This window comes from Aulonocara sp. 'chitande type north' Nkhata Bay, linkage group LG3 (genome assembly GCF_057382095.1).
Source record: "Aulonocara sp. 'chitande type north' Nkhata Bay isolate Kocher_YH1m ecotype deep benthic linkage group LG3, A_spYH_male_GT1.1, whole genome shotgun sequence".
NCBI lineage: Eukaryota > Metazoa > Chordata > Actinopteri > Cichliformes > Cichlidae > Aulonocara > Aulonocara sp. 'chitande type north' Nkhata Bay.
Genome location: NC_141346.1, coordinates 73,081,957 through 73,103,066, shown reverse-complemented (window position 1 = coordinate 73,103,066; position 21,110 = coordinate 73,081,957). Strand labels below are relative to the sequence as shown.

General features: G+C 40.0%; 1 protein-coding gene across 3 annotated transcripts in view; it reads left to right on the top strand.

Annotated features, from left to right (window-relative positions):
- Positions 1–642: 642 nt before the first annotated feature.
- Positions 643–21,110, top strand: part of LOC147336974 (protein NLRC3-like) — a 26,129-nt gene continuing 5,661 nt past the window's right edge. The window contains exons 1-9 of one of the 3 annotated variants that reach the window (XM_086287172.1): positions 643–983; positions 1,068–1,169; positions 3,401–3,479; positions 5,467–5,671; positions 5,832–7,620; positions 9,520–9,693; positions 9,907–10,080; positions 10,257–10,430; positions 17,114–17,287. In XM_086287172.1, the coding sequence (XP_086143298.1) occupies positions 895–983; positions 1,068–1,169; positions 3,401–3,479; positions 5,467–5,671; positions 5,832–7,620; positions 9,520–9,693; positions 9,907–10,080; positions 10,257–10,430; positions 17,114–17,287 (2,960 nt within the window). In that variant the 5' untranslated portion in view covers positions 643–894. Of the gene's footprint in view, positions 984–1,067; positions 1,170–3,400; positions 3,480–5,466; positions 5,672–5,822; positions 7,621–9,519; positions 9,694–9,906; positions 10,081–10,256; positions 10,431–17,113; positions 17,288–21,110 lie in introns of all 3 variants that reach the window. The other 2 variants (XM_086287173.1, XM_086287174.1) reach the window with 2 other exon arrangements.

Here is a 21,110-nt window from a genome sequence, read left to right as displayed (position 1 = left end):
TTACATATCTGCCACAGTGTTAATTTAAAGTTCTCACCCTTTGTGTTCAGAGGCAGCAGGTGGAGGGACAGCAGAGGACTTTGTTCCTTAAAACAAATTTGATTCAGCAGGTCGGCCTCTGTTAAAAATATCACGAACTGTCCGTTCAGACTGTTCACACTGAAACAAAGATGGAGGATAAAACATGTTTTAAGTATTAAGTTTAAAACACTGTTAATAAATCGGAACATTTAAAGATGCTTCAGTCACGGTTTTTATATTAATAGTAAGTCAGATGTTGAGCTTTGACGTGAAAAAAGTTTTTCTTTTTTCCTGGTGAGGAAAAAAGTTTGAAAAAAATCAGTTTTAAGTTTTATATATACATATTTGATTTGTACGGGACTCATATTTTAATACTAAAGTAAACCTTTTGTCTTCTGTCTGTACAAAATACCAGATATTAAAGTGCAGATGTTACAGATGTTTATATCTATGTTTTATTATGAAACAGAACAAATGAACAGTTTAGCACAAACAAACGTTAACATGTAGATATTGTACTAAACTGCAGTGAATATGAACTCAAACTTTGACTTTTACAAGATTAAACTTCATAGTGACGTGTAGGAGATGAACACGAACTTTCTTATTAATAGTGAATCAGTGTGTGTCAGTGAATGCATCGTGTGTGCTTCAGGCTCCATCTAGTGGACTGATAGCAGAGCAGCTGATGGCAGCTTCCTCTGCCTCACACTGCTGTCTGACTGCATCCAGCTGACACTGAGATGAAGCAGGAAAGAAGCAGCTGATATTTGGACAGCACACATGATGAAAGGAGGATTTCAGCTGATGTGCACATGAATGATTTGTGTTTCCTCTGCAGGTAGAAAGTGTGTGTGAGCTGAATTGAGCAGCATGGATCAGTGTGAGGACAGAGAGGAGGGAGTCCCTCCCTCTAAAAGCACTCTGTGTGGGGAACATGAGAGCCAGACCAAAGCTCAGAGGTGAGATGACCATCTCTAACTGTCCATGACTCTTCTCCATGTCACAGCTCAGCACTCACATCACTGCTCCATCATTATTCACAGGGACCCGCCTGGACCTCCACCCAGCTCTGTGTCCTTAAGGAGTGACTGGTCTAAAGGTTTTCCCATTGATTTTAAAGTCCAGCCTGTGTCTGCTGCAGAGAGGTGAGCTGTTAGCAACATGAACTCTTTGATTAAACTGCTTGATGTTGTTGGATATAAACTACAAACACGTCGTTCCCTCAGTCCCATTTAAACTGTCTTTTAAAACAAGCCTTTGGTTTCTAAACAACTGAAAACCCACTTCAGCAAACAGGAAGTGATCAGAGCGTCCGTCCACTTCCTGTCAGGCCCTGCAAACATTTCATATTGAAGAAAAGTAGCTGACATCTCACATTTTTACTCCACCACATTCAACCATTTTGACATTTTACAGCATGAAACTCTTGTCACATGACTCCTGTTATGTTATAGAGTCATGTGACCACCAGGGAGGGATTTGTATGGATGAAACACATTCAAATCAATCTGATTCATCAATGGAAACATTTTTGGTGTAAATGCAGCAACACTGAAAATGCTGAAGATAAAAACACAACAGATGAAATATGAACAAATCGAGGCTTTGAATACACGTGTGTGTGTTTGAGACACAGAGATAAATGGATTGTGTGTCTGTCCTATTGCTGCGTGAGGGTTTTATTGTAGATTTTGTGCATGTACACTTTTGACCACGAAGGTGTTGAAAGGGCGTAAAACAGTTGGAGGCACCAGAGTGAACACTAGTGCTGTCAGTAGATTAAAACATGACTAATTAATGACACAATCTTCTGTCATTAATCCTGATTAATCACAATTACTTGATCAATAGCTGCAGTTACATTTTCCAACTTTATATTTAAGCCTGTAACAGACGTTTACACCATATAATGAAGTCAATGCAGAATAAACACAAAGAATGTTAAACGCTTCAATTCAAAGAGACTTTGAATAGTTTTCAGTCTTTAACTCAGCTTCTCTGCTGTAAATACAACTTTGTAACAAACATATATACTAAAAGCTAAGTGTGCACTAATATATAATAATATATCATCTATATTACTGCTGTTAATGAAAATGTTTAATCAGACTCATCACAGGGTTACTGTGGATTCATTTGGATTAATCACCATTAAACATCATTTTTAATGTAAACGAATCAAATTTCATTTCATGAGCAAACAGACTCGAGAGAAAAGGGCAAATTTACACACTTAACATGTTTATTGAACATGTAAACATTGATTAACCTCCTGAATGAGCCGACCCCCCCAGGGACAGTCCTGCATGCTAATGATGGGCTCTGCTCTGTACCTGCAGGATTCTGTCAGCCACAAACTCCTCAGCTGATCCTGAATCTGAGCCCATCTGTCAAACAATCATTTTCTTCACAGGTCTGTGGAGGTGGCACTGATCCTGCAGCAGTCTAACACTCTCTGTCACTCTTCTTCAAGTCTTTGACACGAGGAACCAAAACTATGTTATTAACAACACTAACAGGTCTGCAGTTTGTCCACTTGGCAGTTGTGTCATCAGTGCTTTGCATTGTTGTGATATTTTAAGCTGGAAGTGCTTCGGTGACAAGAAAATTCCTTCTGTCACGATGTGCAGAATCCTTCATGTTGGTCGGCTGGTCCGTCTTGTTATTTTTTTAATGCTCAAACTTTCCATCGGGAGGTCAGTGTGTGTTTGTCATCTTCCATATTGAGCTGATTGGTTCAGCTGCCGTCACTAACAGATGTGCTGCACATCTGCACGTGTGCAAAGGTAACTCTACTCGGACAAACTGCTCAAAGTGCGTTGATAGAAACATTTCAGGGATTTTGAGTCGTTCTGCTCTCCAGATGTGTCGTGTTAAAGGTTTTTATCATGTTAATCATGATAACAGATGAACCCCTAACCCTACATGTTAATTTTGACAGCACTGGTAACTCCTTTTTAATGTTCTTCTGTCAGATCATTGATTAGACTCGACTCCAAATACGAGACTCGGAAAACTCAAATGAAAACTCAAATCAAAGCAATGAGAAAAGGACTTCTTGTGTTAGAATGAAAACATGTGGAAGTGGTCAGGTTTCAAACACTCGATGAATCTACTGCACAGTTACATTCAGGGACCTTTGGCCTCCTGAGAGCATTAGTTGATGGTTCATCACAGTTTTCTCAAAGTTTCCTCTGAGCTTCTGCAGCATCATCACTTCCATCACTGATGAAAGAAAGTTCATAGAAAACAGAAAATATATCTTCAGAATCTGAGAGTCTAAAACTTGACAGACTTGATTCAGATGAAGTTATTTGAGCAGAAACTCCTGGATCTTTATCCTGTGTTGATCTAATCCTTCATGGTTCCTCCACAGAGTGGACCAGCAGAGCTCAGAGGTTCCCAGTGGTCAGTCTGCCCAGCAGCATCAAACACAGCTGGACTCCATATTTATGGTCTGTACATGTACAACAACTACTTTATTATTAATATTAATAATAATGCATTTATTTATAGGTCCCTTTCAGAACACCAAGGACTCTGTGGACTAAACGACCAAAAGAAACAAACTTTGAAATCAGACGGTGCAAATGTGATCACAGGGAAACGTTTTAAACATCGAGGCTTTAAACAGAAACCAAAGTGAAACAGTTTGTAGTCGAGATCAGTGGGAATGAAGCTGAATAACTGTTTCTTCAATAACTTTGAGCTCTTAAAAAACAAAAACTAGCTGAAAGTCTGGCTGCTCTTATGAAAAGTACAGAGAAATTATGGGTCGCTCAACACTTGTGCACAATATAGGAGTTTAAATAAATCAAAAGAATAACTCAAAGTCCTACAGTTATACTGATAAAGTCATCTACAGCTAACTATCCAAGTGGATTTGTTTAAGACAGCTCCATCTGCTGGTGGCCCTCTGCAGGTGCATGAAAGGGGCGTGTTTATATTGAAAGTAGTAGAGAAAGTAAACCCCACGGGAAGGAGGAGGACTCTCAGCAGCTTCCAGCTCATATTCAGACATTTGACTTCTCACTGAAAGCAGCAAGTTTGAGTGTCTGTACCTTAGTTAGAAGAGATAACATGTCAGTAGTAATTAGAGTTGATTGAGCAATGCTGTCCTTATAATGTAGTTTATGATTTTTATGGACAAGTCCAGTTTTTCTGTAGAGCCTCTCAAGTTGGTGACAGCAGCAGTGGAAGTTCACGTGTAAACCAGAGCAGCAAATCAGGTCCAAATGTGTTGTTCACAGTGAGTGGGATCATCATTGGCTGCTATGTTAACCTCCTGCAGCAGGATGTCTTTGGTCAGAGAATGGATAGATCACTAAGTCATTGTTGAGTTTAGGGAGACAGTAGACAGTTGGAGGAGGTTCAGCCAGTTGACACACAGTAGATAAAATAACTGAAGGCAGGAGCAGACACCTGTATGACTTTCCACCTCTCACATAGATTATTGTCCCTGGGCAGCGCCACAGGGCTGGTAGATGTAAACAAAGCTGGAGGAGAGGATTTATTCATCTGAGAAAAGTCACAGAGTTGTGTCTTGATGCTCAATCATCCCGGTACGTAAATCCCAAAAAGCTTGATTCTGTTCATCTGGATGTTTTCAGTGGGAGAAACGTTTCATCATCATCAGGTGACTTCTTCAGTCTCAGCTGACTGCAGGTTTCAATCTCATAAACAGGACATTTGTATGACTGAAACCAGCCCACTGAAGGAACAATGGGCTGGGAGGTCAGTTCATTGATCATTGGTACGCATATTGTCAGGACCATTGATCAATGGTTGTTGATCAATGGTCATGAGTCCAGTTCACAGAGAGCTGGGGAATGGCTGCAATCACAGCATGTAAGATGGTGACAGTTGTACCCTTGGGCCCCTCCTCCATTCAGAGATGGTCTTTCCTTTTCACATAAATGGCCTCCTTGACTCCGCCCTCAAACCAGCGTTCACATTTACTCAGGACCTTCTTGATGTGAAGTTCTTCTGCTTCGCTGGCTGCTGTGTCTGTGGGGATGGTGTTTGTTCTGTGTTGTAGTGTCCTGATGACGCCCAGTTTGTGCCCCAGTGGATGATGAGAGTCAAACCTTAAATACTGATCTGTATGTGTAAACAGAGTGAACCTTTAAGACCAGTTGTCTGTACGATCAACTCAGTCACCTGAAACATCTCCAAGTTTCTGGCTTTGATCATCAACCTGTTGGTAGTTCAGCTCTGAACACCAGTGAAATGTTTCTCCCACTGAAATCGCTGCATTCATATGAACAGCATCAACGTTTTGGGATCATGGAGTTGTGGAATAAAGTCTCAGTTAATCAGATAAAGTCAAACCTATAATTGGTGAAGAGGTCGTGGATGATATGCCCCTTGATGGTAAAGAAGTGGATGTTGTGTGGACTAAAGTTCAGAGTGGTGGGTCATTCATAAAGTATTCTGTTCCAGCTGCTGGAGGACAACATCATCACTTTTGTGAAGAACGAGCTGAAGAAGATCCAGAAGGCTCTGAATCCAAATAAGCCCCAGTGCTTGGAGTTTCAGAGGGAGGATGATGAGCAGAGGAGAAACAGCAGAGAGGCATTTGTGAAGATCACAGTGGACTTCCTGAGGAGAATGAAGCAGGAGGAGCTGGCTGACCGTCTGCAGAGACGTAAGAGGATTTATCTAAAGATTTAAGCTGCTGGATAAATGAGAGACTTGTGACACCAGTGTGTTCAGTCATTTCTCAGTGGGTCAGAAATTGTCATCAGCATTTTGTAAAATGTGATTGTTAAAGTTGTATTTTTATTATTATTATTCAGAACTTCCAGCTGCTGTTTGTCATCGTAACCTTAAATCCACCCTGAAGAAGAAGTTCCAGTGTGTGTTTGAGGGCATCGCTAAAGCAGGAAACCCAACCCTCCTGAATCAGATCTACACAGAGCTCTACATCACAGAGGGAGGGACTGCAGAGGTCAATGATGAACATGAGGTCAGACAGATTGAAACAGCATCCAGGAAACCAGAAAGACCAGAAACAACCATCAGACAAGAAGACATCTTTAAAGCCTCACCTAGAAGAGTTGAACCAATCAGAACAGTGCTGACAAAGGGAGTGGCTGGCATTGGGAAAACGGTCTTAACACAGAAATACAGCCTGGACTGGGCTGAAGACAAAGCCAACCAGCACATCCAGTTCATATTTCCATTCACTTTCAGAGAGCTGAATGTGCTGAGGAAGAAAAAGTTCAGCTTGGTGGGACTTGTTCATCACTTCTTTACTGAAACCAAAGAAGCAGGAATCTGCAGCTTTGAAGACTTCCAGGTTGTGTTCATCTTTGATGGTCTGGATGAGTGTCGACTTCCTCTGGACTTCCACAAAACTACAATCCTAACTGACCCTAGAAAGTCCACCTCAGTGGATGTGCTGCTGATAAACCTCATCAGGGGGAAACTGCTTCCCTCTGCTCGCCTCTGGATAACCACACGACCTGCAGCAGCCAATCAGATCCCTCCTGACTGTGTTGGCATGGTGACAGAGGTGAGAGGGTTCACTGACCCACAGAAGGAGGAGTACTTCAGGAAGAGATTCAGAGATGAGGAGCAGGCCAGCAGGATCATCTCCCACATCAAGACATCACGAAGCCTCCACATCATGTGTCACATCCCAGTCTTCTGCTGGATCACTGCTACAGTTCTGGAGGATGTGCTGGAAACCAGAGAGGGAGGACAGCTGCCCAAGACCCTGACTGAGATGTACATCCACTTCCTGGTGGTTCAGGCCAAAGTGAAGAAGGTCAAGTATGATGGAGGAGCTGAGACAGATCCACACTGGAGTCCTGAGAGCAGGAAGATGATGGAGTCTCTGGGAAAACTGGCTTTTGATCAGCTGCAGAAAGGAAACCTGATCTTCTATGAATCAGACCTGACAGAGTGTGGCATCGATATCAGAGCAGCCTCAGTGTACTCAGGAGTGTTCACACAGATCTTTAAAGAGGAGAGAGGACTGTACCAGGACAAGGTGTTCTGCTTCATCCATCTGAGTGTTCAGGAGTTGCTGGCTGCTCTTCATGTCCATCTGACCTTCATCAACTCTGGACTCAATCTGCTGGAACAACAACAAACAACATCCAAGAAGTCTGAAACAGGAGAATCTGCAAAGAAACACTTCTACCAGAGTGCTGTGAACAAGGCCTTACAGAGTCCAAATGGACACCTGGACTTGTTCCTCCGCTTCCTCCTGGGTCTTTCCCTGCAGACCAATCAGACTCTCCTACGAGCCCTGATGACACAGACAGGAAGTAACTCACAGACCAATCAGGAAACAGTCCAGTACATCAAGGAGAAGCTCAGTGAGAATCTGTCTGCAGAGAAAAGCATCAATCTGATCCACTGTCTGAATGAACTGAATGATCGTTCTCTAGTGGAGGAGATCCAACAATACAGGACTTCAGGAAGTCTCTCCACAGGTAAACTGTCTCCTGCTCAGTGCTCAGCTCTGACCTTCATCTTACTGTCATCAGAAGAAGATCTGGATGAGTTTGACTTCAAGAAATACTCTGCTTCAGAGGAGGCTCTTCTGAGAATGCTGCCAGTGGTCAAAGCCTCCAACAAAGCTCTGTGAGTAAACATGTTGTCATCGCTTCATTGTTAAAATCATGGGAAATAAATCAGAAATGCTGAGTTCAAAGAGCACTGTAACATTTTTTTAAAATAGTAAATTAAATGATCATCAGTCACTCGGTAAATATATGGTAGTTTTAATGTTTCACTCCAGCATTTCTAAAACACACTTTGTTCTGTAACTCTTATCAAAGGACAATCCAGACCCAGCCTATAAGAACATGAGCTCTGATGCTTCAGCCCCTCTGACAGGTTTATTATCCTCAGCTTGTTCATTTGTCTCCAACTCCAGGAGTTTGGTTGTTTTATTCTAAAGCACAAACTTCACCTGCCAGACTTCACCTACATCTTTTTCTGATGTTCATAATTTAAGTTCAAGTTTGTATCTCACTTTCAGTGCACACCCTCCCTTTTTAAATATAAATCTCTGCTGTGCTGTCATGTTTTCATCCTGTATGGAGGGAGAAACTCGGTCTTCATTACTGAAATTGCCTCTAAGGTCGTGTTTCTTGTCAGTAACCATATGTAACTGTAAGGCTTCCATAACCAGTGTTATCACAGAATTACAGTGGGTTCACTCTGGGTCCTCTACAGTTTCTTCCCACTGTCCACAGACATGCAGTTAGGTTACCTGGTGATCTAAACTTCATGCAGGTGTGAGTGAGAGTGGTTGTCTGTCCCTCTGTGGGCTTAGTGGAAGAGACTGGATGGATCTCTGCTTTGTCTTTGATATATGCTGACAGCAAACATTCTCCATGAAGTCTGCATTTCAGCTCATCTCCTTTATACACACCTTTAACAGGAAGAGTTTTATACAGCTAGTGTTTAAAATCAAGTGTTATTCACAATACACAGGTAATGAGCATGATTATTGAATTACTAAAATTTTCTAAAATAATTGTTCTCAATGGGGTTCAGATCAGGTGAACAAGGAGGCCATGTCATTAGTTTTTCTTCTTTTATACCCTTTCTTGCAGCCACGCTGTGGAGTACTTGGACGCGTGTGATGGAGCATTGTCCTGCATGAAAATCATGTTTTTCTTGAAGGATGCAGACTTCTTCCTGTACCACTGCTTGAAGAAGGTGTCTTCCAGAAACTGGCAGTAGGACTGGGAGTTGAGCTTGACTCCATCCTCAACCCGAAAAGGCCCCACAAGCTCATCTTTGATGATACCAGCCCAAACCAGTACTCCACCTCCACCTTGCTGGCGTCTGAGTGGGACTGGAGCTCTCTGCCCTTTACCAATCCAGCCACGGGCCCATCCATCTGGCCCATCAAGACTCACTCTCATTTCATCAGTCCATAAAACCTTAGAAAAACCAGTCTTGAGATATTTCTTGGCCCAGTCTTGACGTTTCAGCTTGTGTGTCTTGTTCAGTGGTGGTCGTCTTTCAGCCTTTCTTACCTTGGCCATGTCTCTGAGTATTGCACACCTTGTGCTCTTGGGCACTCCAGTGATGTTGCAGCTCCAAAATATGGCCATTTCCTTTATACGCACCTTTAACAGGAAGAGATTTATACAGCTAGTGTTTAAAATCAAGTGTTATTCATAATACACAGGTAATGAGCATGATTATTGAATTACTAAAATCTTCTAAAATAATTGTTTTAGTTAATATTGTATGATAGTGTACACAGAATTATTAGCTCAGTAGGCAGAGTGGTCGCCCCATGATCATAAGGTCAGGGGTCGAATCCACCGAATAGTTACCTTGTGGTACCCCTGAGCAAGGTTCCATCAAGGTACCAATCATGTGCACTGGACTGGTAGCACTCATAGTCTCATAGGTTTAAATAAATTTTTTTTAAAAAGGGTTCAACATATAAACAAATTTAATTTGATCACATATATTGTTTGTTTTTTTTTGTTTTTGTTTTTTTCCTTTCTCTCACAGACTGAGCAGCTGTAACGTCTCAGAGGAAGGCTGTGAAAATTTGTTGTCAGTGGTCAGCTCCCAGTCCTGTAGTCTGAGAGAGCTGGACCTGAGTACCGACAGCCTGAAGGCTTCAGCAGTAAAGTTTCTGTCTGCTGCAGTGGAGAGTCCACATGCCAAACTGAATGTTCTGAGGTCAGATCAATTTGTATTCTGTTTAGTTCTGTTTGTTTATGTGTTTGATGTTTGTTTTTGTTTATGTCTTTATCCAGTTATCCTTGTCTCATAGCATTTTTATTCATTTCCAAGTTAAAGTGAAGTTTTACTAACCTGCTCAGCACAAGACAATAAGCTATTGCACCCTGATTACACTTTAACAACAATCTTTATTCATGTTTTTATCTTCAGACTTAACATCTGTGAACTCTCAGAGGAAAACTGTGAAGCTCTGTCCTCAGTTCTCAGCTCACAGTCCTCTAGTCTGACAGAGCTGGACCTGAGTATCAGAAAGCTGCAGGATTCAGGAGTGAAGCTTCTGTCTGCTGGACTACAACGTTTAAACTGTAAACTGAATACTCTGAGGTCAGATCAGAAAACATTTAGTTTTTAGAATTATTAATTAAAGTTCATACATATGATGTTGTATCTTAGTATGTTTATGTTTCCTTTAAAAATAGAAAGTCAACATTTAATGTTGTGAAATGTATTAACAAACTCTACATGAGTACTTGTTTTATAGATTGTCTTTTATTTTTCAGACTGAGTGGCTGTAACCTGTCAGAGAGAAGCTGTGAAGCTCTGTCCTCAGTCCTCAGCTCCCAGTCCTCCAGTCTGAGAGAGCTGGACCTGAGTAACTCTGACCTGCAGGATTCAGGAGTGAAGCTTCTGTCCGCTGGACTAAAGAGTTCACAGTGTGCAGTGGAAACTCTCAGGTCAGGATTCAAACTTTTCCACAGATGATCATTTGAAATGTGATTTATATTATTGTATAAACAGGTAACTTTTACAGCTGTCAAGTGAACTTTTATTCACATTTGAGTGGATAATTGGACTCTGAATTACTAAAAGTTGTTATAGTCATGTCTTTGTTTATTTAAAAAAATACTTCACGTACTGCCTAATTTAAAGATTTAGGCTCCTTTGGGCCCATAATATATATATTTGATTTCTTTGTGAATGAAATTAGGAGGATATTGGCGACTGCTGATTGGCTCGCTGTTTGTTTTTTATTCACAGTACTTAATTTTAAAGGCTGATTTCTCAAAATGAGATGTTTATCTTTTCTTCTACAACACGTGGAGCCACCAAATCTTCTTGCTTGATTTATTCATTACAGTTTGATTTAAAGAATATTAGACTCGTAACATAATAAATATATTTATTTCACTTCTTCTTGAGAGAAAGAAAGGGATGACTGGGTGAGCTCCAGTGGTTCATCCCAGCAGAGAGAGCGGCACACTGGGCTGCAAATGATCACAGTAGTAATGGCCATAGCTTGATAAAACAGGCAGTCTTACCCTGTAGATAATACAGGGTTCTGGTGCCGATGTGGGGGAGGGGAGTCGCCCGGTACTAACTACATACTACTAACTACCTCATCCAGATGTCTTCCCTACTAAACCTGATAACAAGTAACTGCAGTAGCCATATAGGTCAAATCAGTTTCACCTGTTAAAGTTAGCTCCACTATTAATTAGGGGTGGGGGAAAAAATCGATACTGTGTAGTATCGTGATATTTTGTTTGCTAATAATGTATCGATACAGGGACAGCAGAAATCGATATTTTGTTACAAACAATTTTTTCTCTGAAGTCAACATGCTCTGGAGTCAGAGCATGTTGACTTCAGAGCATGTTGATCCTTTTTCTGAGCAACAATCCTGACATTCCTTCACTGTCCAAATGTGTTTAACTTTTTTTTGGCAGCAATAAACATGACAGTTTACTTATTTTAATTTAAGACATGTTTAATTTTAATTAAGTTTGAAACTTTTTATTTAATGTAAAATTATATATTTTTTTAAATTTACTTTCAAATTCTTCAGTTGCTGAAGGGGCTGCATAGTTTTCATAAATTGCATAGTTCAGAATAGCTATAATTGTACCAGATGGTTGCATTCAGTTAAGTTGGACTAGACTGTAATACAAACCGTTCAGTTTGTCAACAATAAAACTGACTGAAATGAGAGAAAGACTGAGTGTGAGACTTTGATATTAGATAAAATGAATATTGATAAAGTTTACCTTTATGTGCAGAATTTAAATATCGCAAAATATTTTTAAAAAATCGCAATAATATCGTATCGTGCGTTAAGTATTGTGATAATATCGTATCGCGAGTTGTATGGTGATTCCCACCTCTACTATTAATGGTGTCACTTGTTATTTCTGGGATGAGTTTAGTAGCCTGAACAGCTGCTTAAAGGAAAGTAATTAAATAATAATAATAAAAATAACCTAAGTCCGGGGGAACCTGCAAGAGCTGTTTGCACAAAGAATAATGCTCAGACTTTGAGGTTTTATCGTTTTACACAAGGTTTAAAAATGAATGTCCACAATTGAATTGCAGAAATTGTTATTGAGCTAATACTGATGTAGTTGTTATCTTTGGTAAGGAGAGGTTGGAGGAAGGATGAGCACAGTCAGGCCTAAAGATGCTCTTAATAATAATAATAATGGATTGCATTTATATAGCGCTTTTCGAGACCCTCAAAGACCCTTTACAATCCCACTACAGGGAGTGCAGAATTATTAGGCAAGTTGTATTTTTGAGGAATAATTTTATTATTGAACAACAACCATGTTCTCAATGAACCCAAAAAACTCATTAATATCAAAGCTGAATGTTTTTGGAAGTAGTTTTTAGTAGAGATGGACCGATCCGATATTACGTATCGGTATCGGTCCAATACTGACCTAAATTACTGGATCGGATATCGAAGAAAAATAAAAAATGTAATCCGATCCATTAAATATCACGAAAGCACCTCACAAAACTTGCAACACGCCGTAACTCACCTCAGAAAGTTAGCACGTCGGAGCAGTATGCATCACGTGATAGAGCAGCTGTGGCATGCGGGACATGTCGGTGGTCTGGATAGCATTTGGAGCTTCGCTAGCAACCCGGCATTTCATCTCCGACAAAGTTATCCCCGAGAGAAGTAAAGCAAGTGTGTAAGTCCATCTCTGAATGTTTGTAAAGCATTCCTGCGTTAAGCTTAACAAACGACTGCCTCTCCTGCTGCTACTTCAATGGTGAAACTGCTTAACGATCAGCTGATCGGCTTTTCTGTCTCGAGTCCGTGTCTCTAGTTTGCTTTTGGCCCACTTTGCACCAGAAAGAGGAAACCAGCGGCTGAACAACAGCAGCACGTTTAAGCTTGATAAGCTGTTGTTAGAATTTATTTAATATTACTTTCTACTCGAGGATCTTTTTCTACGTAGCTGACGGCTGGTAACTGTGCAGGGGCGGATCTAGCAAAGTTTAGCCAGGGGGGCCGATAGGGCATTAACAGGGAAAAGGGGGCACAAAGACATACTTTTCTTTCTTATTCTCATTTAAAATGTCTAGCTTTTAATAAATAATTATCTGACACCCAAAGTTTTAATTTGATGTAAAATGAATAGAAGTCAATTACTGTATATAGTAACTATTAAGTCTAATATATATACCCTAGTAAGCTATAGTACTTTTTCCTTTGGGAAGGTACCATCTGTGCAGTCTGCAATTTTGTTGAAGAAAGATGTTGAATCTATTTAATATTTCTTGAAAAATAATTGATTTCTGTGCATTTTTTTTCACACTGCATCAAATTAAGGTTGATTACGTTGATTAAGCATCATGAGGTGGAGCGTGAGGGGTGGTTCCCTATATTTTATTTATTTATTTTTGTTGTTGCTGGGAGTTGGAACCCTATTAGTTAGGTTGCTTAATATTTACGCTAAGTACTCTTTAAAATACCAGAATAGGGAGGATGGTGTAGGTCTAAGTTTATTAGATTGATCAGTATTGCTGAACTATAAATATTTTTTTTTTGCATATAGGTATAACAGAATAGCTTTAGTGTAGTTGTTGTTTTAAACTTGAGTATGAACTTATACAAAATGCAGCAAGATATTTTTTAAAAAACAGTTTTATTGATTAAAACACACTATATCGGATTCATATCGGTATCGGCAGATATCCAAATTTATGATATCGGTATCGGACATAAAAAAGTGGTATCGTGCCATCTCTAGTTTTTAGTTTGTTTTTAGTTTGAGCTATTTTAGGGGGATATCTGTGTGCGCAGGTGACTATTACTGTGCAGAATTATTAGGCAACTTAACAAAAAACAAATATATACTCGTTTCAATTATTTATTTTTACCAGTGACACCAATATAACATCTCCACATTCACAAATATACATTTCTGACATTCAAAAATAAAACAAAAACAAATCAGCGACCAATATAGCCACCTTTCTTTGCAAGGACACTCAAAAGCCTGCCATCCATGGATTCTGTCAGTGTTTTGATCTGTTCACCATCAACATTGCGTGCAGCAGCAACCACAGCCTCCCAGACACTGTTCAGAGAGGTGTACTGTTTTCCCTCCTTGTAAATCTCACATTTGATGATGGACCACAGGTTCTCAATGGGGTTCAGATCAGGTGAACAAGGAGGCCATGTCATTAGTTTTTCTTCTTTTATACCCTTTCTTGCCAGCCACGCTGTGGAGTACTTGGACGCGTGTGATGGAGCATTGTCCTGCATGAAAATCATGTTTTTCTTGAAGGATGCAGACTTCTTCCTGTACCACTGCTTGAAGAAGGTGTCTTCCAGAAACTGGCAGTAGGACTGGGAGTTGAGCTTGACTCCATCCTCAACCCGAAAAGGCCCCACAAGCTCATCTTTGATGATACCAGCCCAAACCAGTACTCCACCTCCACCTTGCTGGCGTCTGAGTGGGACTGGAGCTCTCTGCCCTTTACCAATCCAGCCACGGGCCCATCCATCTGGCCCATCAAGACTCACTCTCATTTCATCAGTCCATAAAACCTTAGAAAAACCAGTCTTGAGATATTTCTTGGCCCAGTCTTGACGTTTCAGCTTGTGTGTCTTGTTCAGTGGTGGTCGTCTTTCAGCCTTTCTTACCTTGGCCATGTCTCTGAGTATTACACACCTTGTGCTCTTGGGCACTCCAGTGATGTTGCAGCTCTGAAATATGGCCAAACTGGTGGCAAGTGGCATCTTGGCAGCTGCACGCTTGACTTTTCTCAGTTCATGGGCAGTTATTTTGTGCCTTGGTTTTTCCACACGCTTCTTGCGACCCTGTTGACTATTTTGAATGAAACGCTTGATTGTTCATGGTCACGCTTCAGAAGCTTTGCAATTTTGAGACTGCTGCATCCCTCTGCAAGATATCTCACTATTTTTGACTTTTCTGAGCCTGTCAAGTCCTTCTTTTGACCCATTTTGCCAAAGGAAAGGACGTTACCTAATAATTATGCACACCTGATATAGGGTGTTGATGTCATTAGACCACACCCCTTCTCATTACAGAGATGCACATCACCTAATATGCTTAATTGGTAGTAGGCTTTCGAGCCTATACAGCTTGGAGTAAGACAACATGCATGAAGAGGATGATGTGGACAAAATACTCATTTGCCTAATAATTCTGCACTCCCTGTATTCATTCACTCTCACATTCACACACTGGTGGAGGTAAGCTACAGTTGTAGTGGTAGGTTAGGTTTTGCCCAAGGACAAAATGACCAAGACAGAGAGAGCTGGCTCATCAGACAGACAAGCTCATCTTGTAACCTACTGGTTCGCTGGTCAGCACACCAGCTGACTAGCGAACCGGCTAACTAGCACACCAGCTAACTAGCACACCGGCTAAATAGCAAATCAGCTAACTAGCAGACCAGCTAACGGCAGCCACAAGCTGAAGGACGATTAAATGTAGTGGAGATATCAGAGATGACACTGGTGTGTCCGATTCACTCTTTAGCACTCTGGTCACTCCGGTGTGTCAGCCAGAGCACCACTGAAGGCCAAATGATCCCAGCATGTGGAATAAAGAGCTTAAGGTTTGGTTTGAGACACTTTATTCTTTCACTGATTGATTCTTGCGGCTGTGATCATGTGTGTGGTTTCTTACAAAAAGGAAGTACACAATACAAATACATGACAAATAAGATGAATAGATAAGTTACATATCCAGTTATATGTACGTACATCAGTATAGCTAATATAGCCATATATAAGGACAAAGATCACAGTACTATAATGCAGTAATGTTAAACACAAAGGTGTATATCTACATAAATCTGTCCTATCAGTGATCAGGGTACTGTAGTATACTTCCACTACATAAACTATAGAAACTAAACGACATTAGTGTGACTTTAAGTTACCATCAGTACAGACGAACTGATGGTAGTTGTACAAAATAAAGGCATTGCAATTATTGTGAAGGGCTTCCGGTTAAACTAAGATCAGCTGATTACCTCATAACAAATTGTTTGCTATAGAACGCAGCTCCCACTCTTCATTAATATCATGTACTGTAACTCCCAAGTAACCATGGTTACCCAGCCACGCCCAGTAGTCTCCAGAGAGACCAACAGCTGGTGCACGTTGTAACGCCATGGCTTTCATAGTCTCTCCTTTTTCTACAGCTCATGTGTTCTTCTTGTGATGGTGCGTCTTGAGGGAGGCTCATACATGCCGTCATTTGTTGATCCTAAGAACGTTCCTCAGACCGACTTCTTCAACAACACTAATCAGCCTGCAGTTTGTAGCTACTCACTTCACTGTGGTGTTTGTTAGCTTGTCTTTCTTTGGTTTTATCCTGACTCCTCCCACAAGCTGATCCTACGTAGTCTGCCCAAGCCTCCCACCTCTGTTTGTTTGGGTGGTTTGTTTGCTGCCATCAACAGCGTGTAATGCATTTAAGTGATACTTCAGACATGAAGTACTGCGACAATAAAAAACTCAACTTTGCTTAAAAATAACTTTAGTTGTATCAACACTGCCCTCTGGAATAATTAGACTTTGGTGACAAACTGATGTGATCTCCATGTTTCCTTTGTTGGACTGTGGGCGAGTGTCAGAACTGAATGTACTGAGTAACATGTGGAGTTTAAATATGTGTCAGTTCCAGTTTTAGAGCTCTAAAGTGCAGCTATCATGTTAGGAATAGACAGGAACACTGAGGTCAAATCTTTATTTATCCAGTTCATCTGTAGGCTGAGCTCAGTCCATCCATTTAGTGAAATGATGTTTAAAGGTCTCCTTGTTCTGTGAGCGTGCACAGATCCTGAAGCAGAAAGCCTGGGTTAACAGAGAAATGATCATCACTGTGATGATGCTCACCATCTCTGACTGGGATTTGAGGTTTTGTCAAAGCAGCAAAGAAAGCCTGGCTATGTTGGACTGGGTGTGGAAGCAGCTCCCAGTTTGAGTTCAGGAGACAGACACCCTCTCTACTTTGACGATCAGCTTCAAACTTTCCTTTTTGATAAAACTTATAGTTCGAGCTGGATCAGGTGACCCTGAACCATCACTTAGTTATGCTGCTATAGAGATGGATAACAGATGGATTGTTGTTTTGTGTGTCTGCAGTCTGTCAGGCTGTCTGATCACAGAGGAAGGCTGTACTTCTCTGGCCTCAGCTCTGACCTCCAACCCCTCCCATCTGAGAGAGCTGGACCTGAGCTACAATCATCCAGGTCTCTCAGGAATGAAGCTTCTGTCGGCTGGACTGAAGGATCCAGGCTGGAGACTGGACACTCTCAGGTATGGAGAGAATGTCTGATATAGGAGGAAGAGCTGGAATCATTTCCTGTGTCTTTCACTCACTTCCTGTTTGTTTCCTGCAGATGAGACATGAACAATCACACATGCAGGAATATTTTCAGGGACAGACACACTAGTCTAGCTGGATAGTACATGGATATTTATGTAGGGGGTCTTCAAGGAGTCTGTTTGCAGGAACATTAATGATAACTGATAAGTCATGTTGAGAGTTTCATTAAAAGTAGACTTACAGTTAGGTAATATTTGGACAGAGACAACATTTTGTAACTTTAGATACAAGTATCAGCCATGTGTGTGTTTCCCATGCTGTATGTCCACAGTCACAGTGACAGTCAGTGACACTGACAGAAGGATGAAACAAGGCTGTGAATCATTTCAGTCTGTGTGTGTGACAAAGAGGCAGACAGGAGCAGCTAACATTTGGAAATGGAAGCTTACTGGAAACACTACATTCACGGCTGAATTCACAATAGATTTGTTCTCAAGTGCACATTTAGCAGCTAATGCTAATACTGTTTTCCCTTTGCTTTCTACAGCAGCTATTGCTAAGTAGGCCACTTTGCTCCGCTAAGGATTTGTGTGACCATGATGGAGACTCTGATAAGCTAATGCTGCTAAGCTAATGCTGTTTATGGGCCCTGTTAGAATCAATATTTCATTCTCATTCTGTTGTTTGAGAACAATATTAACGTTTCACATCATTATAACACAAGAGAAAAGGGTATTGGCATTAGCTACTAGTGCTTATTCACCTCAAATTACCTTTAGCTGCTAATGGCAGCCTACTTAGCATTAACTCCTCACTAATATAATGCTAATTTACATCAAATTAGCATTAACTGCTCATATTGTTATAAGGAAAGAGAAAACGGTATTAGCATTTGCTGCTAATAATTATTCACCCCTAATTAGAATAAGCCGCTAAAAGCAGCCAACTTAGCATTAATTCCTCACTTTGTTGTTACCCAACGGAAAAGAGTATTAGTATTAGCTACTATCATTTTTAATAAGTAAGAGAAAACAGTATTAGCAGTAGCGCATAATGCTAATTCACGTCAACGTAGTATTAGTTAATAATGGCAGCCTACTTAGCATTAACTGCTCACTAATATAATGCTAATTCGCATCAAATTAGCATTAGCTGCTCAAGTTGTTATAAGGAAAAAGAGAAAACGGTATTAGTATTAGCTGCTAATAATTATTCACCCCTAATTAGAGTTAGCCCCTAATGGCAGTCTACTTAGCATTAACTCCTGACATTGTTATAATGCAGGGGAAAAGAGTTACCATTATCGGATAATGCTAATTCTCATCAAATTAGCATTAGTTAATAACGGTAGACTTCATATCATTAGCTGCTGTCATTCTTACAAAGCAAACAGTATGAGCATTAGATGTTAATCCTTTTTCATCTAAAATTAGAATTAGCCACTAATGGCGTATTGTTAAAAAGTAAGAAAAAACATTGTTAGCATAAGCGGATAATGCTAATTCATCTCAAATTAGTATTAGCTAATAATGGCACCTGCTTAGCATTAGCTGGTCACATTGTTATAAGGCAAGAAAATATGGTATTAGCATTAGCTGCCAATTTCTATTTACCTAAAATTAGCATTAGCCACTAATGGTAGCCTATAGCAAAAACTTCTTAATGCTAAATGAAGTTAATTAATGCTAAGTAGGTTTAACTGAAATTAAAGTAGTGTTAGCATTAGCTGCTGATATTGTTAAAAGGTAAGATAAAACATTGCTAGCAGCAGCGGATAATGCTAACACACATAATAATTAGCATTACCTAATAATGGCAGCCTTCTTAGCATTAGCTGCTCATATTGTTATAATGCAAGGGAAAAGAGTTGGCAAAAACAGTGTTAGCATTAGTGGATAATGCTAATTCACCTAAATTAGCATTAGCTAATAATGGCTACGTACTTAGCATTACCTACTAATATTGATATAAAGCAAGAAAATATGGTATTAGCATTAGCTTCTAATGCTTTCTCATCTAAAATTAGAATTAGCCACTAATGGCATCCTATTTAGCATTAACTCTTCACATCACAAGGGAAAAATTAGAATTCAATAAAAAAAAAAAAGTGTTCACATTAGCTACTGGTATTGTTAAAAAGTAAGAAAAAACATTGTTAGCATAAGGGGATAATGCTAATTCACCTCAAATTAGTATTAGCTAATAACGGCAACCTACATAGCATTAGCTGGTCACATTGTTATAAAGCAAGAAAATATGGTATTAGCATTATCTGCCAATTCCTATTCACCTAAAATTAGCATTACCTGCTAATGGCAGTCTACTTAGCATTAACTCCTCACTAATGTGATGCTAATTCATATTAAATTTGCTTTAGCATTAGCTGCTAGCATCAGCCTACCTAGCACTAGCTGCTCACATTGTTAAAAGGGAAGAGAATACGATATTAGCATTAGCTGGTAATATTTATTCACCCCTAATTAGAATTAGCCACTAATGGCAGCATACTTAGCGTTAACTCCTCACATCGTTGTAATGCAAATGAGGCTAACTTGCATTAAATTAGACTGCTGTTATTAGCTAATGCTATTTAGCAGTAGCTGCTCACATTGTTATAAAGCAAAGGAAAACGATATGAGCATTAGGTTCTAATGCGTATTTGCCTTAAATTAGACGTAGGTGCTAATGGCAGCCTACTTAGCATTAGCAGCTCAGATGTTGTAATGCTAGGAAAAAGAGTGTTAGCATTAGCCGTTCACATTGTTATAAAGTTAAGGGAAATAGTGTTAGCATTAGCTACTCACATTTTTAAAAAATGTAAGTGTTAGCATTAGTGCATAATGCTAATTCATGTCAAATTAGCATTAGTTAATAACGGCAGCCTATTTAGCATTAGCAGATAATGTTGACCTTGGCCCACTGGAAAAGTTCAGAACTAAAGATTTAGGAGTGTTTCTCGATAGCTCTTTCTCGTTTGAGAAACAAATGAATTCTGTTATTAAAACCAGCTGTAAGGTTAATATTGTTGATTGTCATTTATGCTTAGAAATATTTACTCATATATGCTTAGAGTTGTATAATCGATTGGATGATGATAGAGGTTCGATCCTGAGTAGTCTGTAAAGACTCTGTGTGCCTTCCAGAGTGCTCTGGCATGCACACACCACTTGGGGCCATGAGAGAGGTCGTACCCTCTCTTACTGATTTATGGTGTAGGACAGAGGTCTCAAACTCAATTTAGCTGGGGGCCGCTGCAGGCAGAGTCTGGGTGAGGCTGGGCCGCATTAGGTTTTCCACAAGAAAGACATGGTTAAAAAATTCCAATCTTCTCAAATCTCTTTATTTTTATTTTTTAACACAAAATATGAAAAATAAATAAACAAATTAAGAATTAATAAGAAAATAAATCAATCTGTAATACATAAATAAAATAATAATAAGATATTTTTAGTCAGTGAACTTGTGTTTTTCTTTCAGTCTTCTATATCTGCTGTATTTAGATTGAAATGTCTGTATTAACAGTTCTATAACCTTCTTCTGAACATGAATGGAACACTGTAGAAAATGAACTGTTCTTCTGAACATGGCTTCTCTTGCCTACTCCTTGCTGCTAGAGACCTGGCAGCGTTTCCTCTCGCATAGCCGAGCCAGATTTGGCCTGAGGGAGGAAGCAGTTGCGACCCTCAGTATGTCTTGAAGATGATCATCCGTAAGTCTGGACCTGTACTTGGACTTATTGAAGTTCAAAGTGGAGAAGAGCTTTTGGCACAAGTATGTGCTACCAAAAAGGCACATGGTCCGCTTGAACATTCG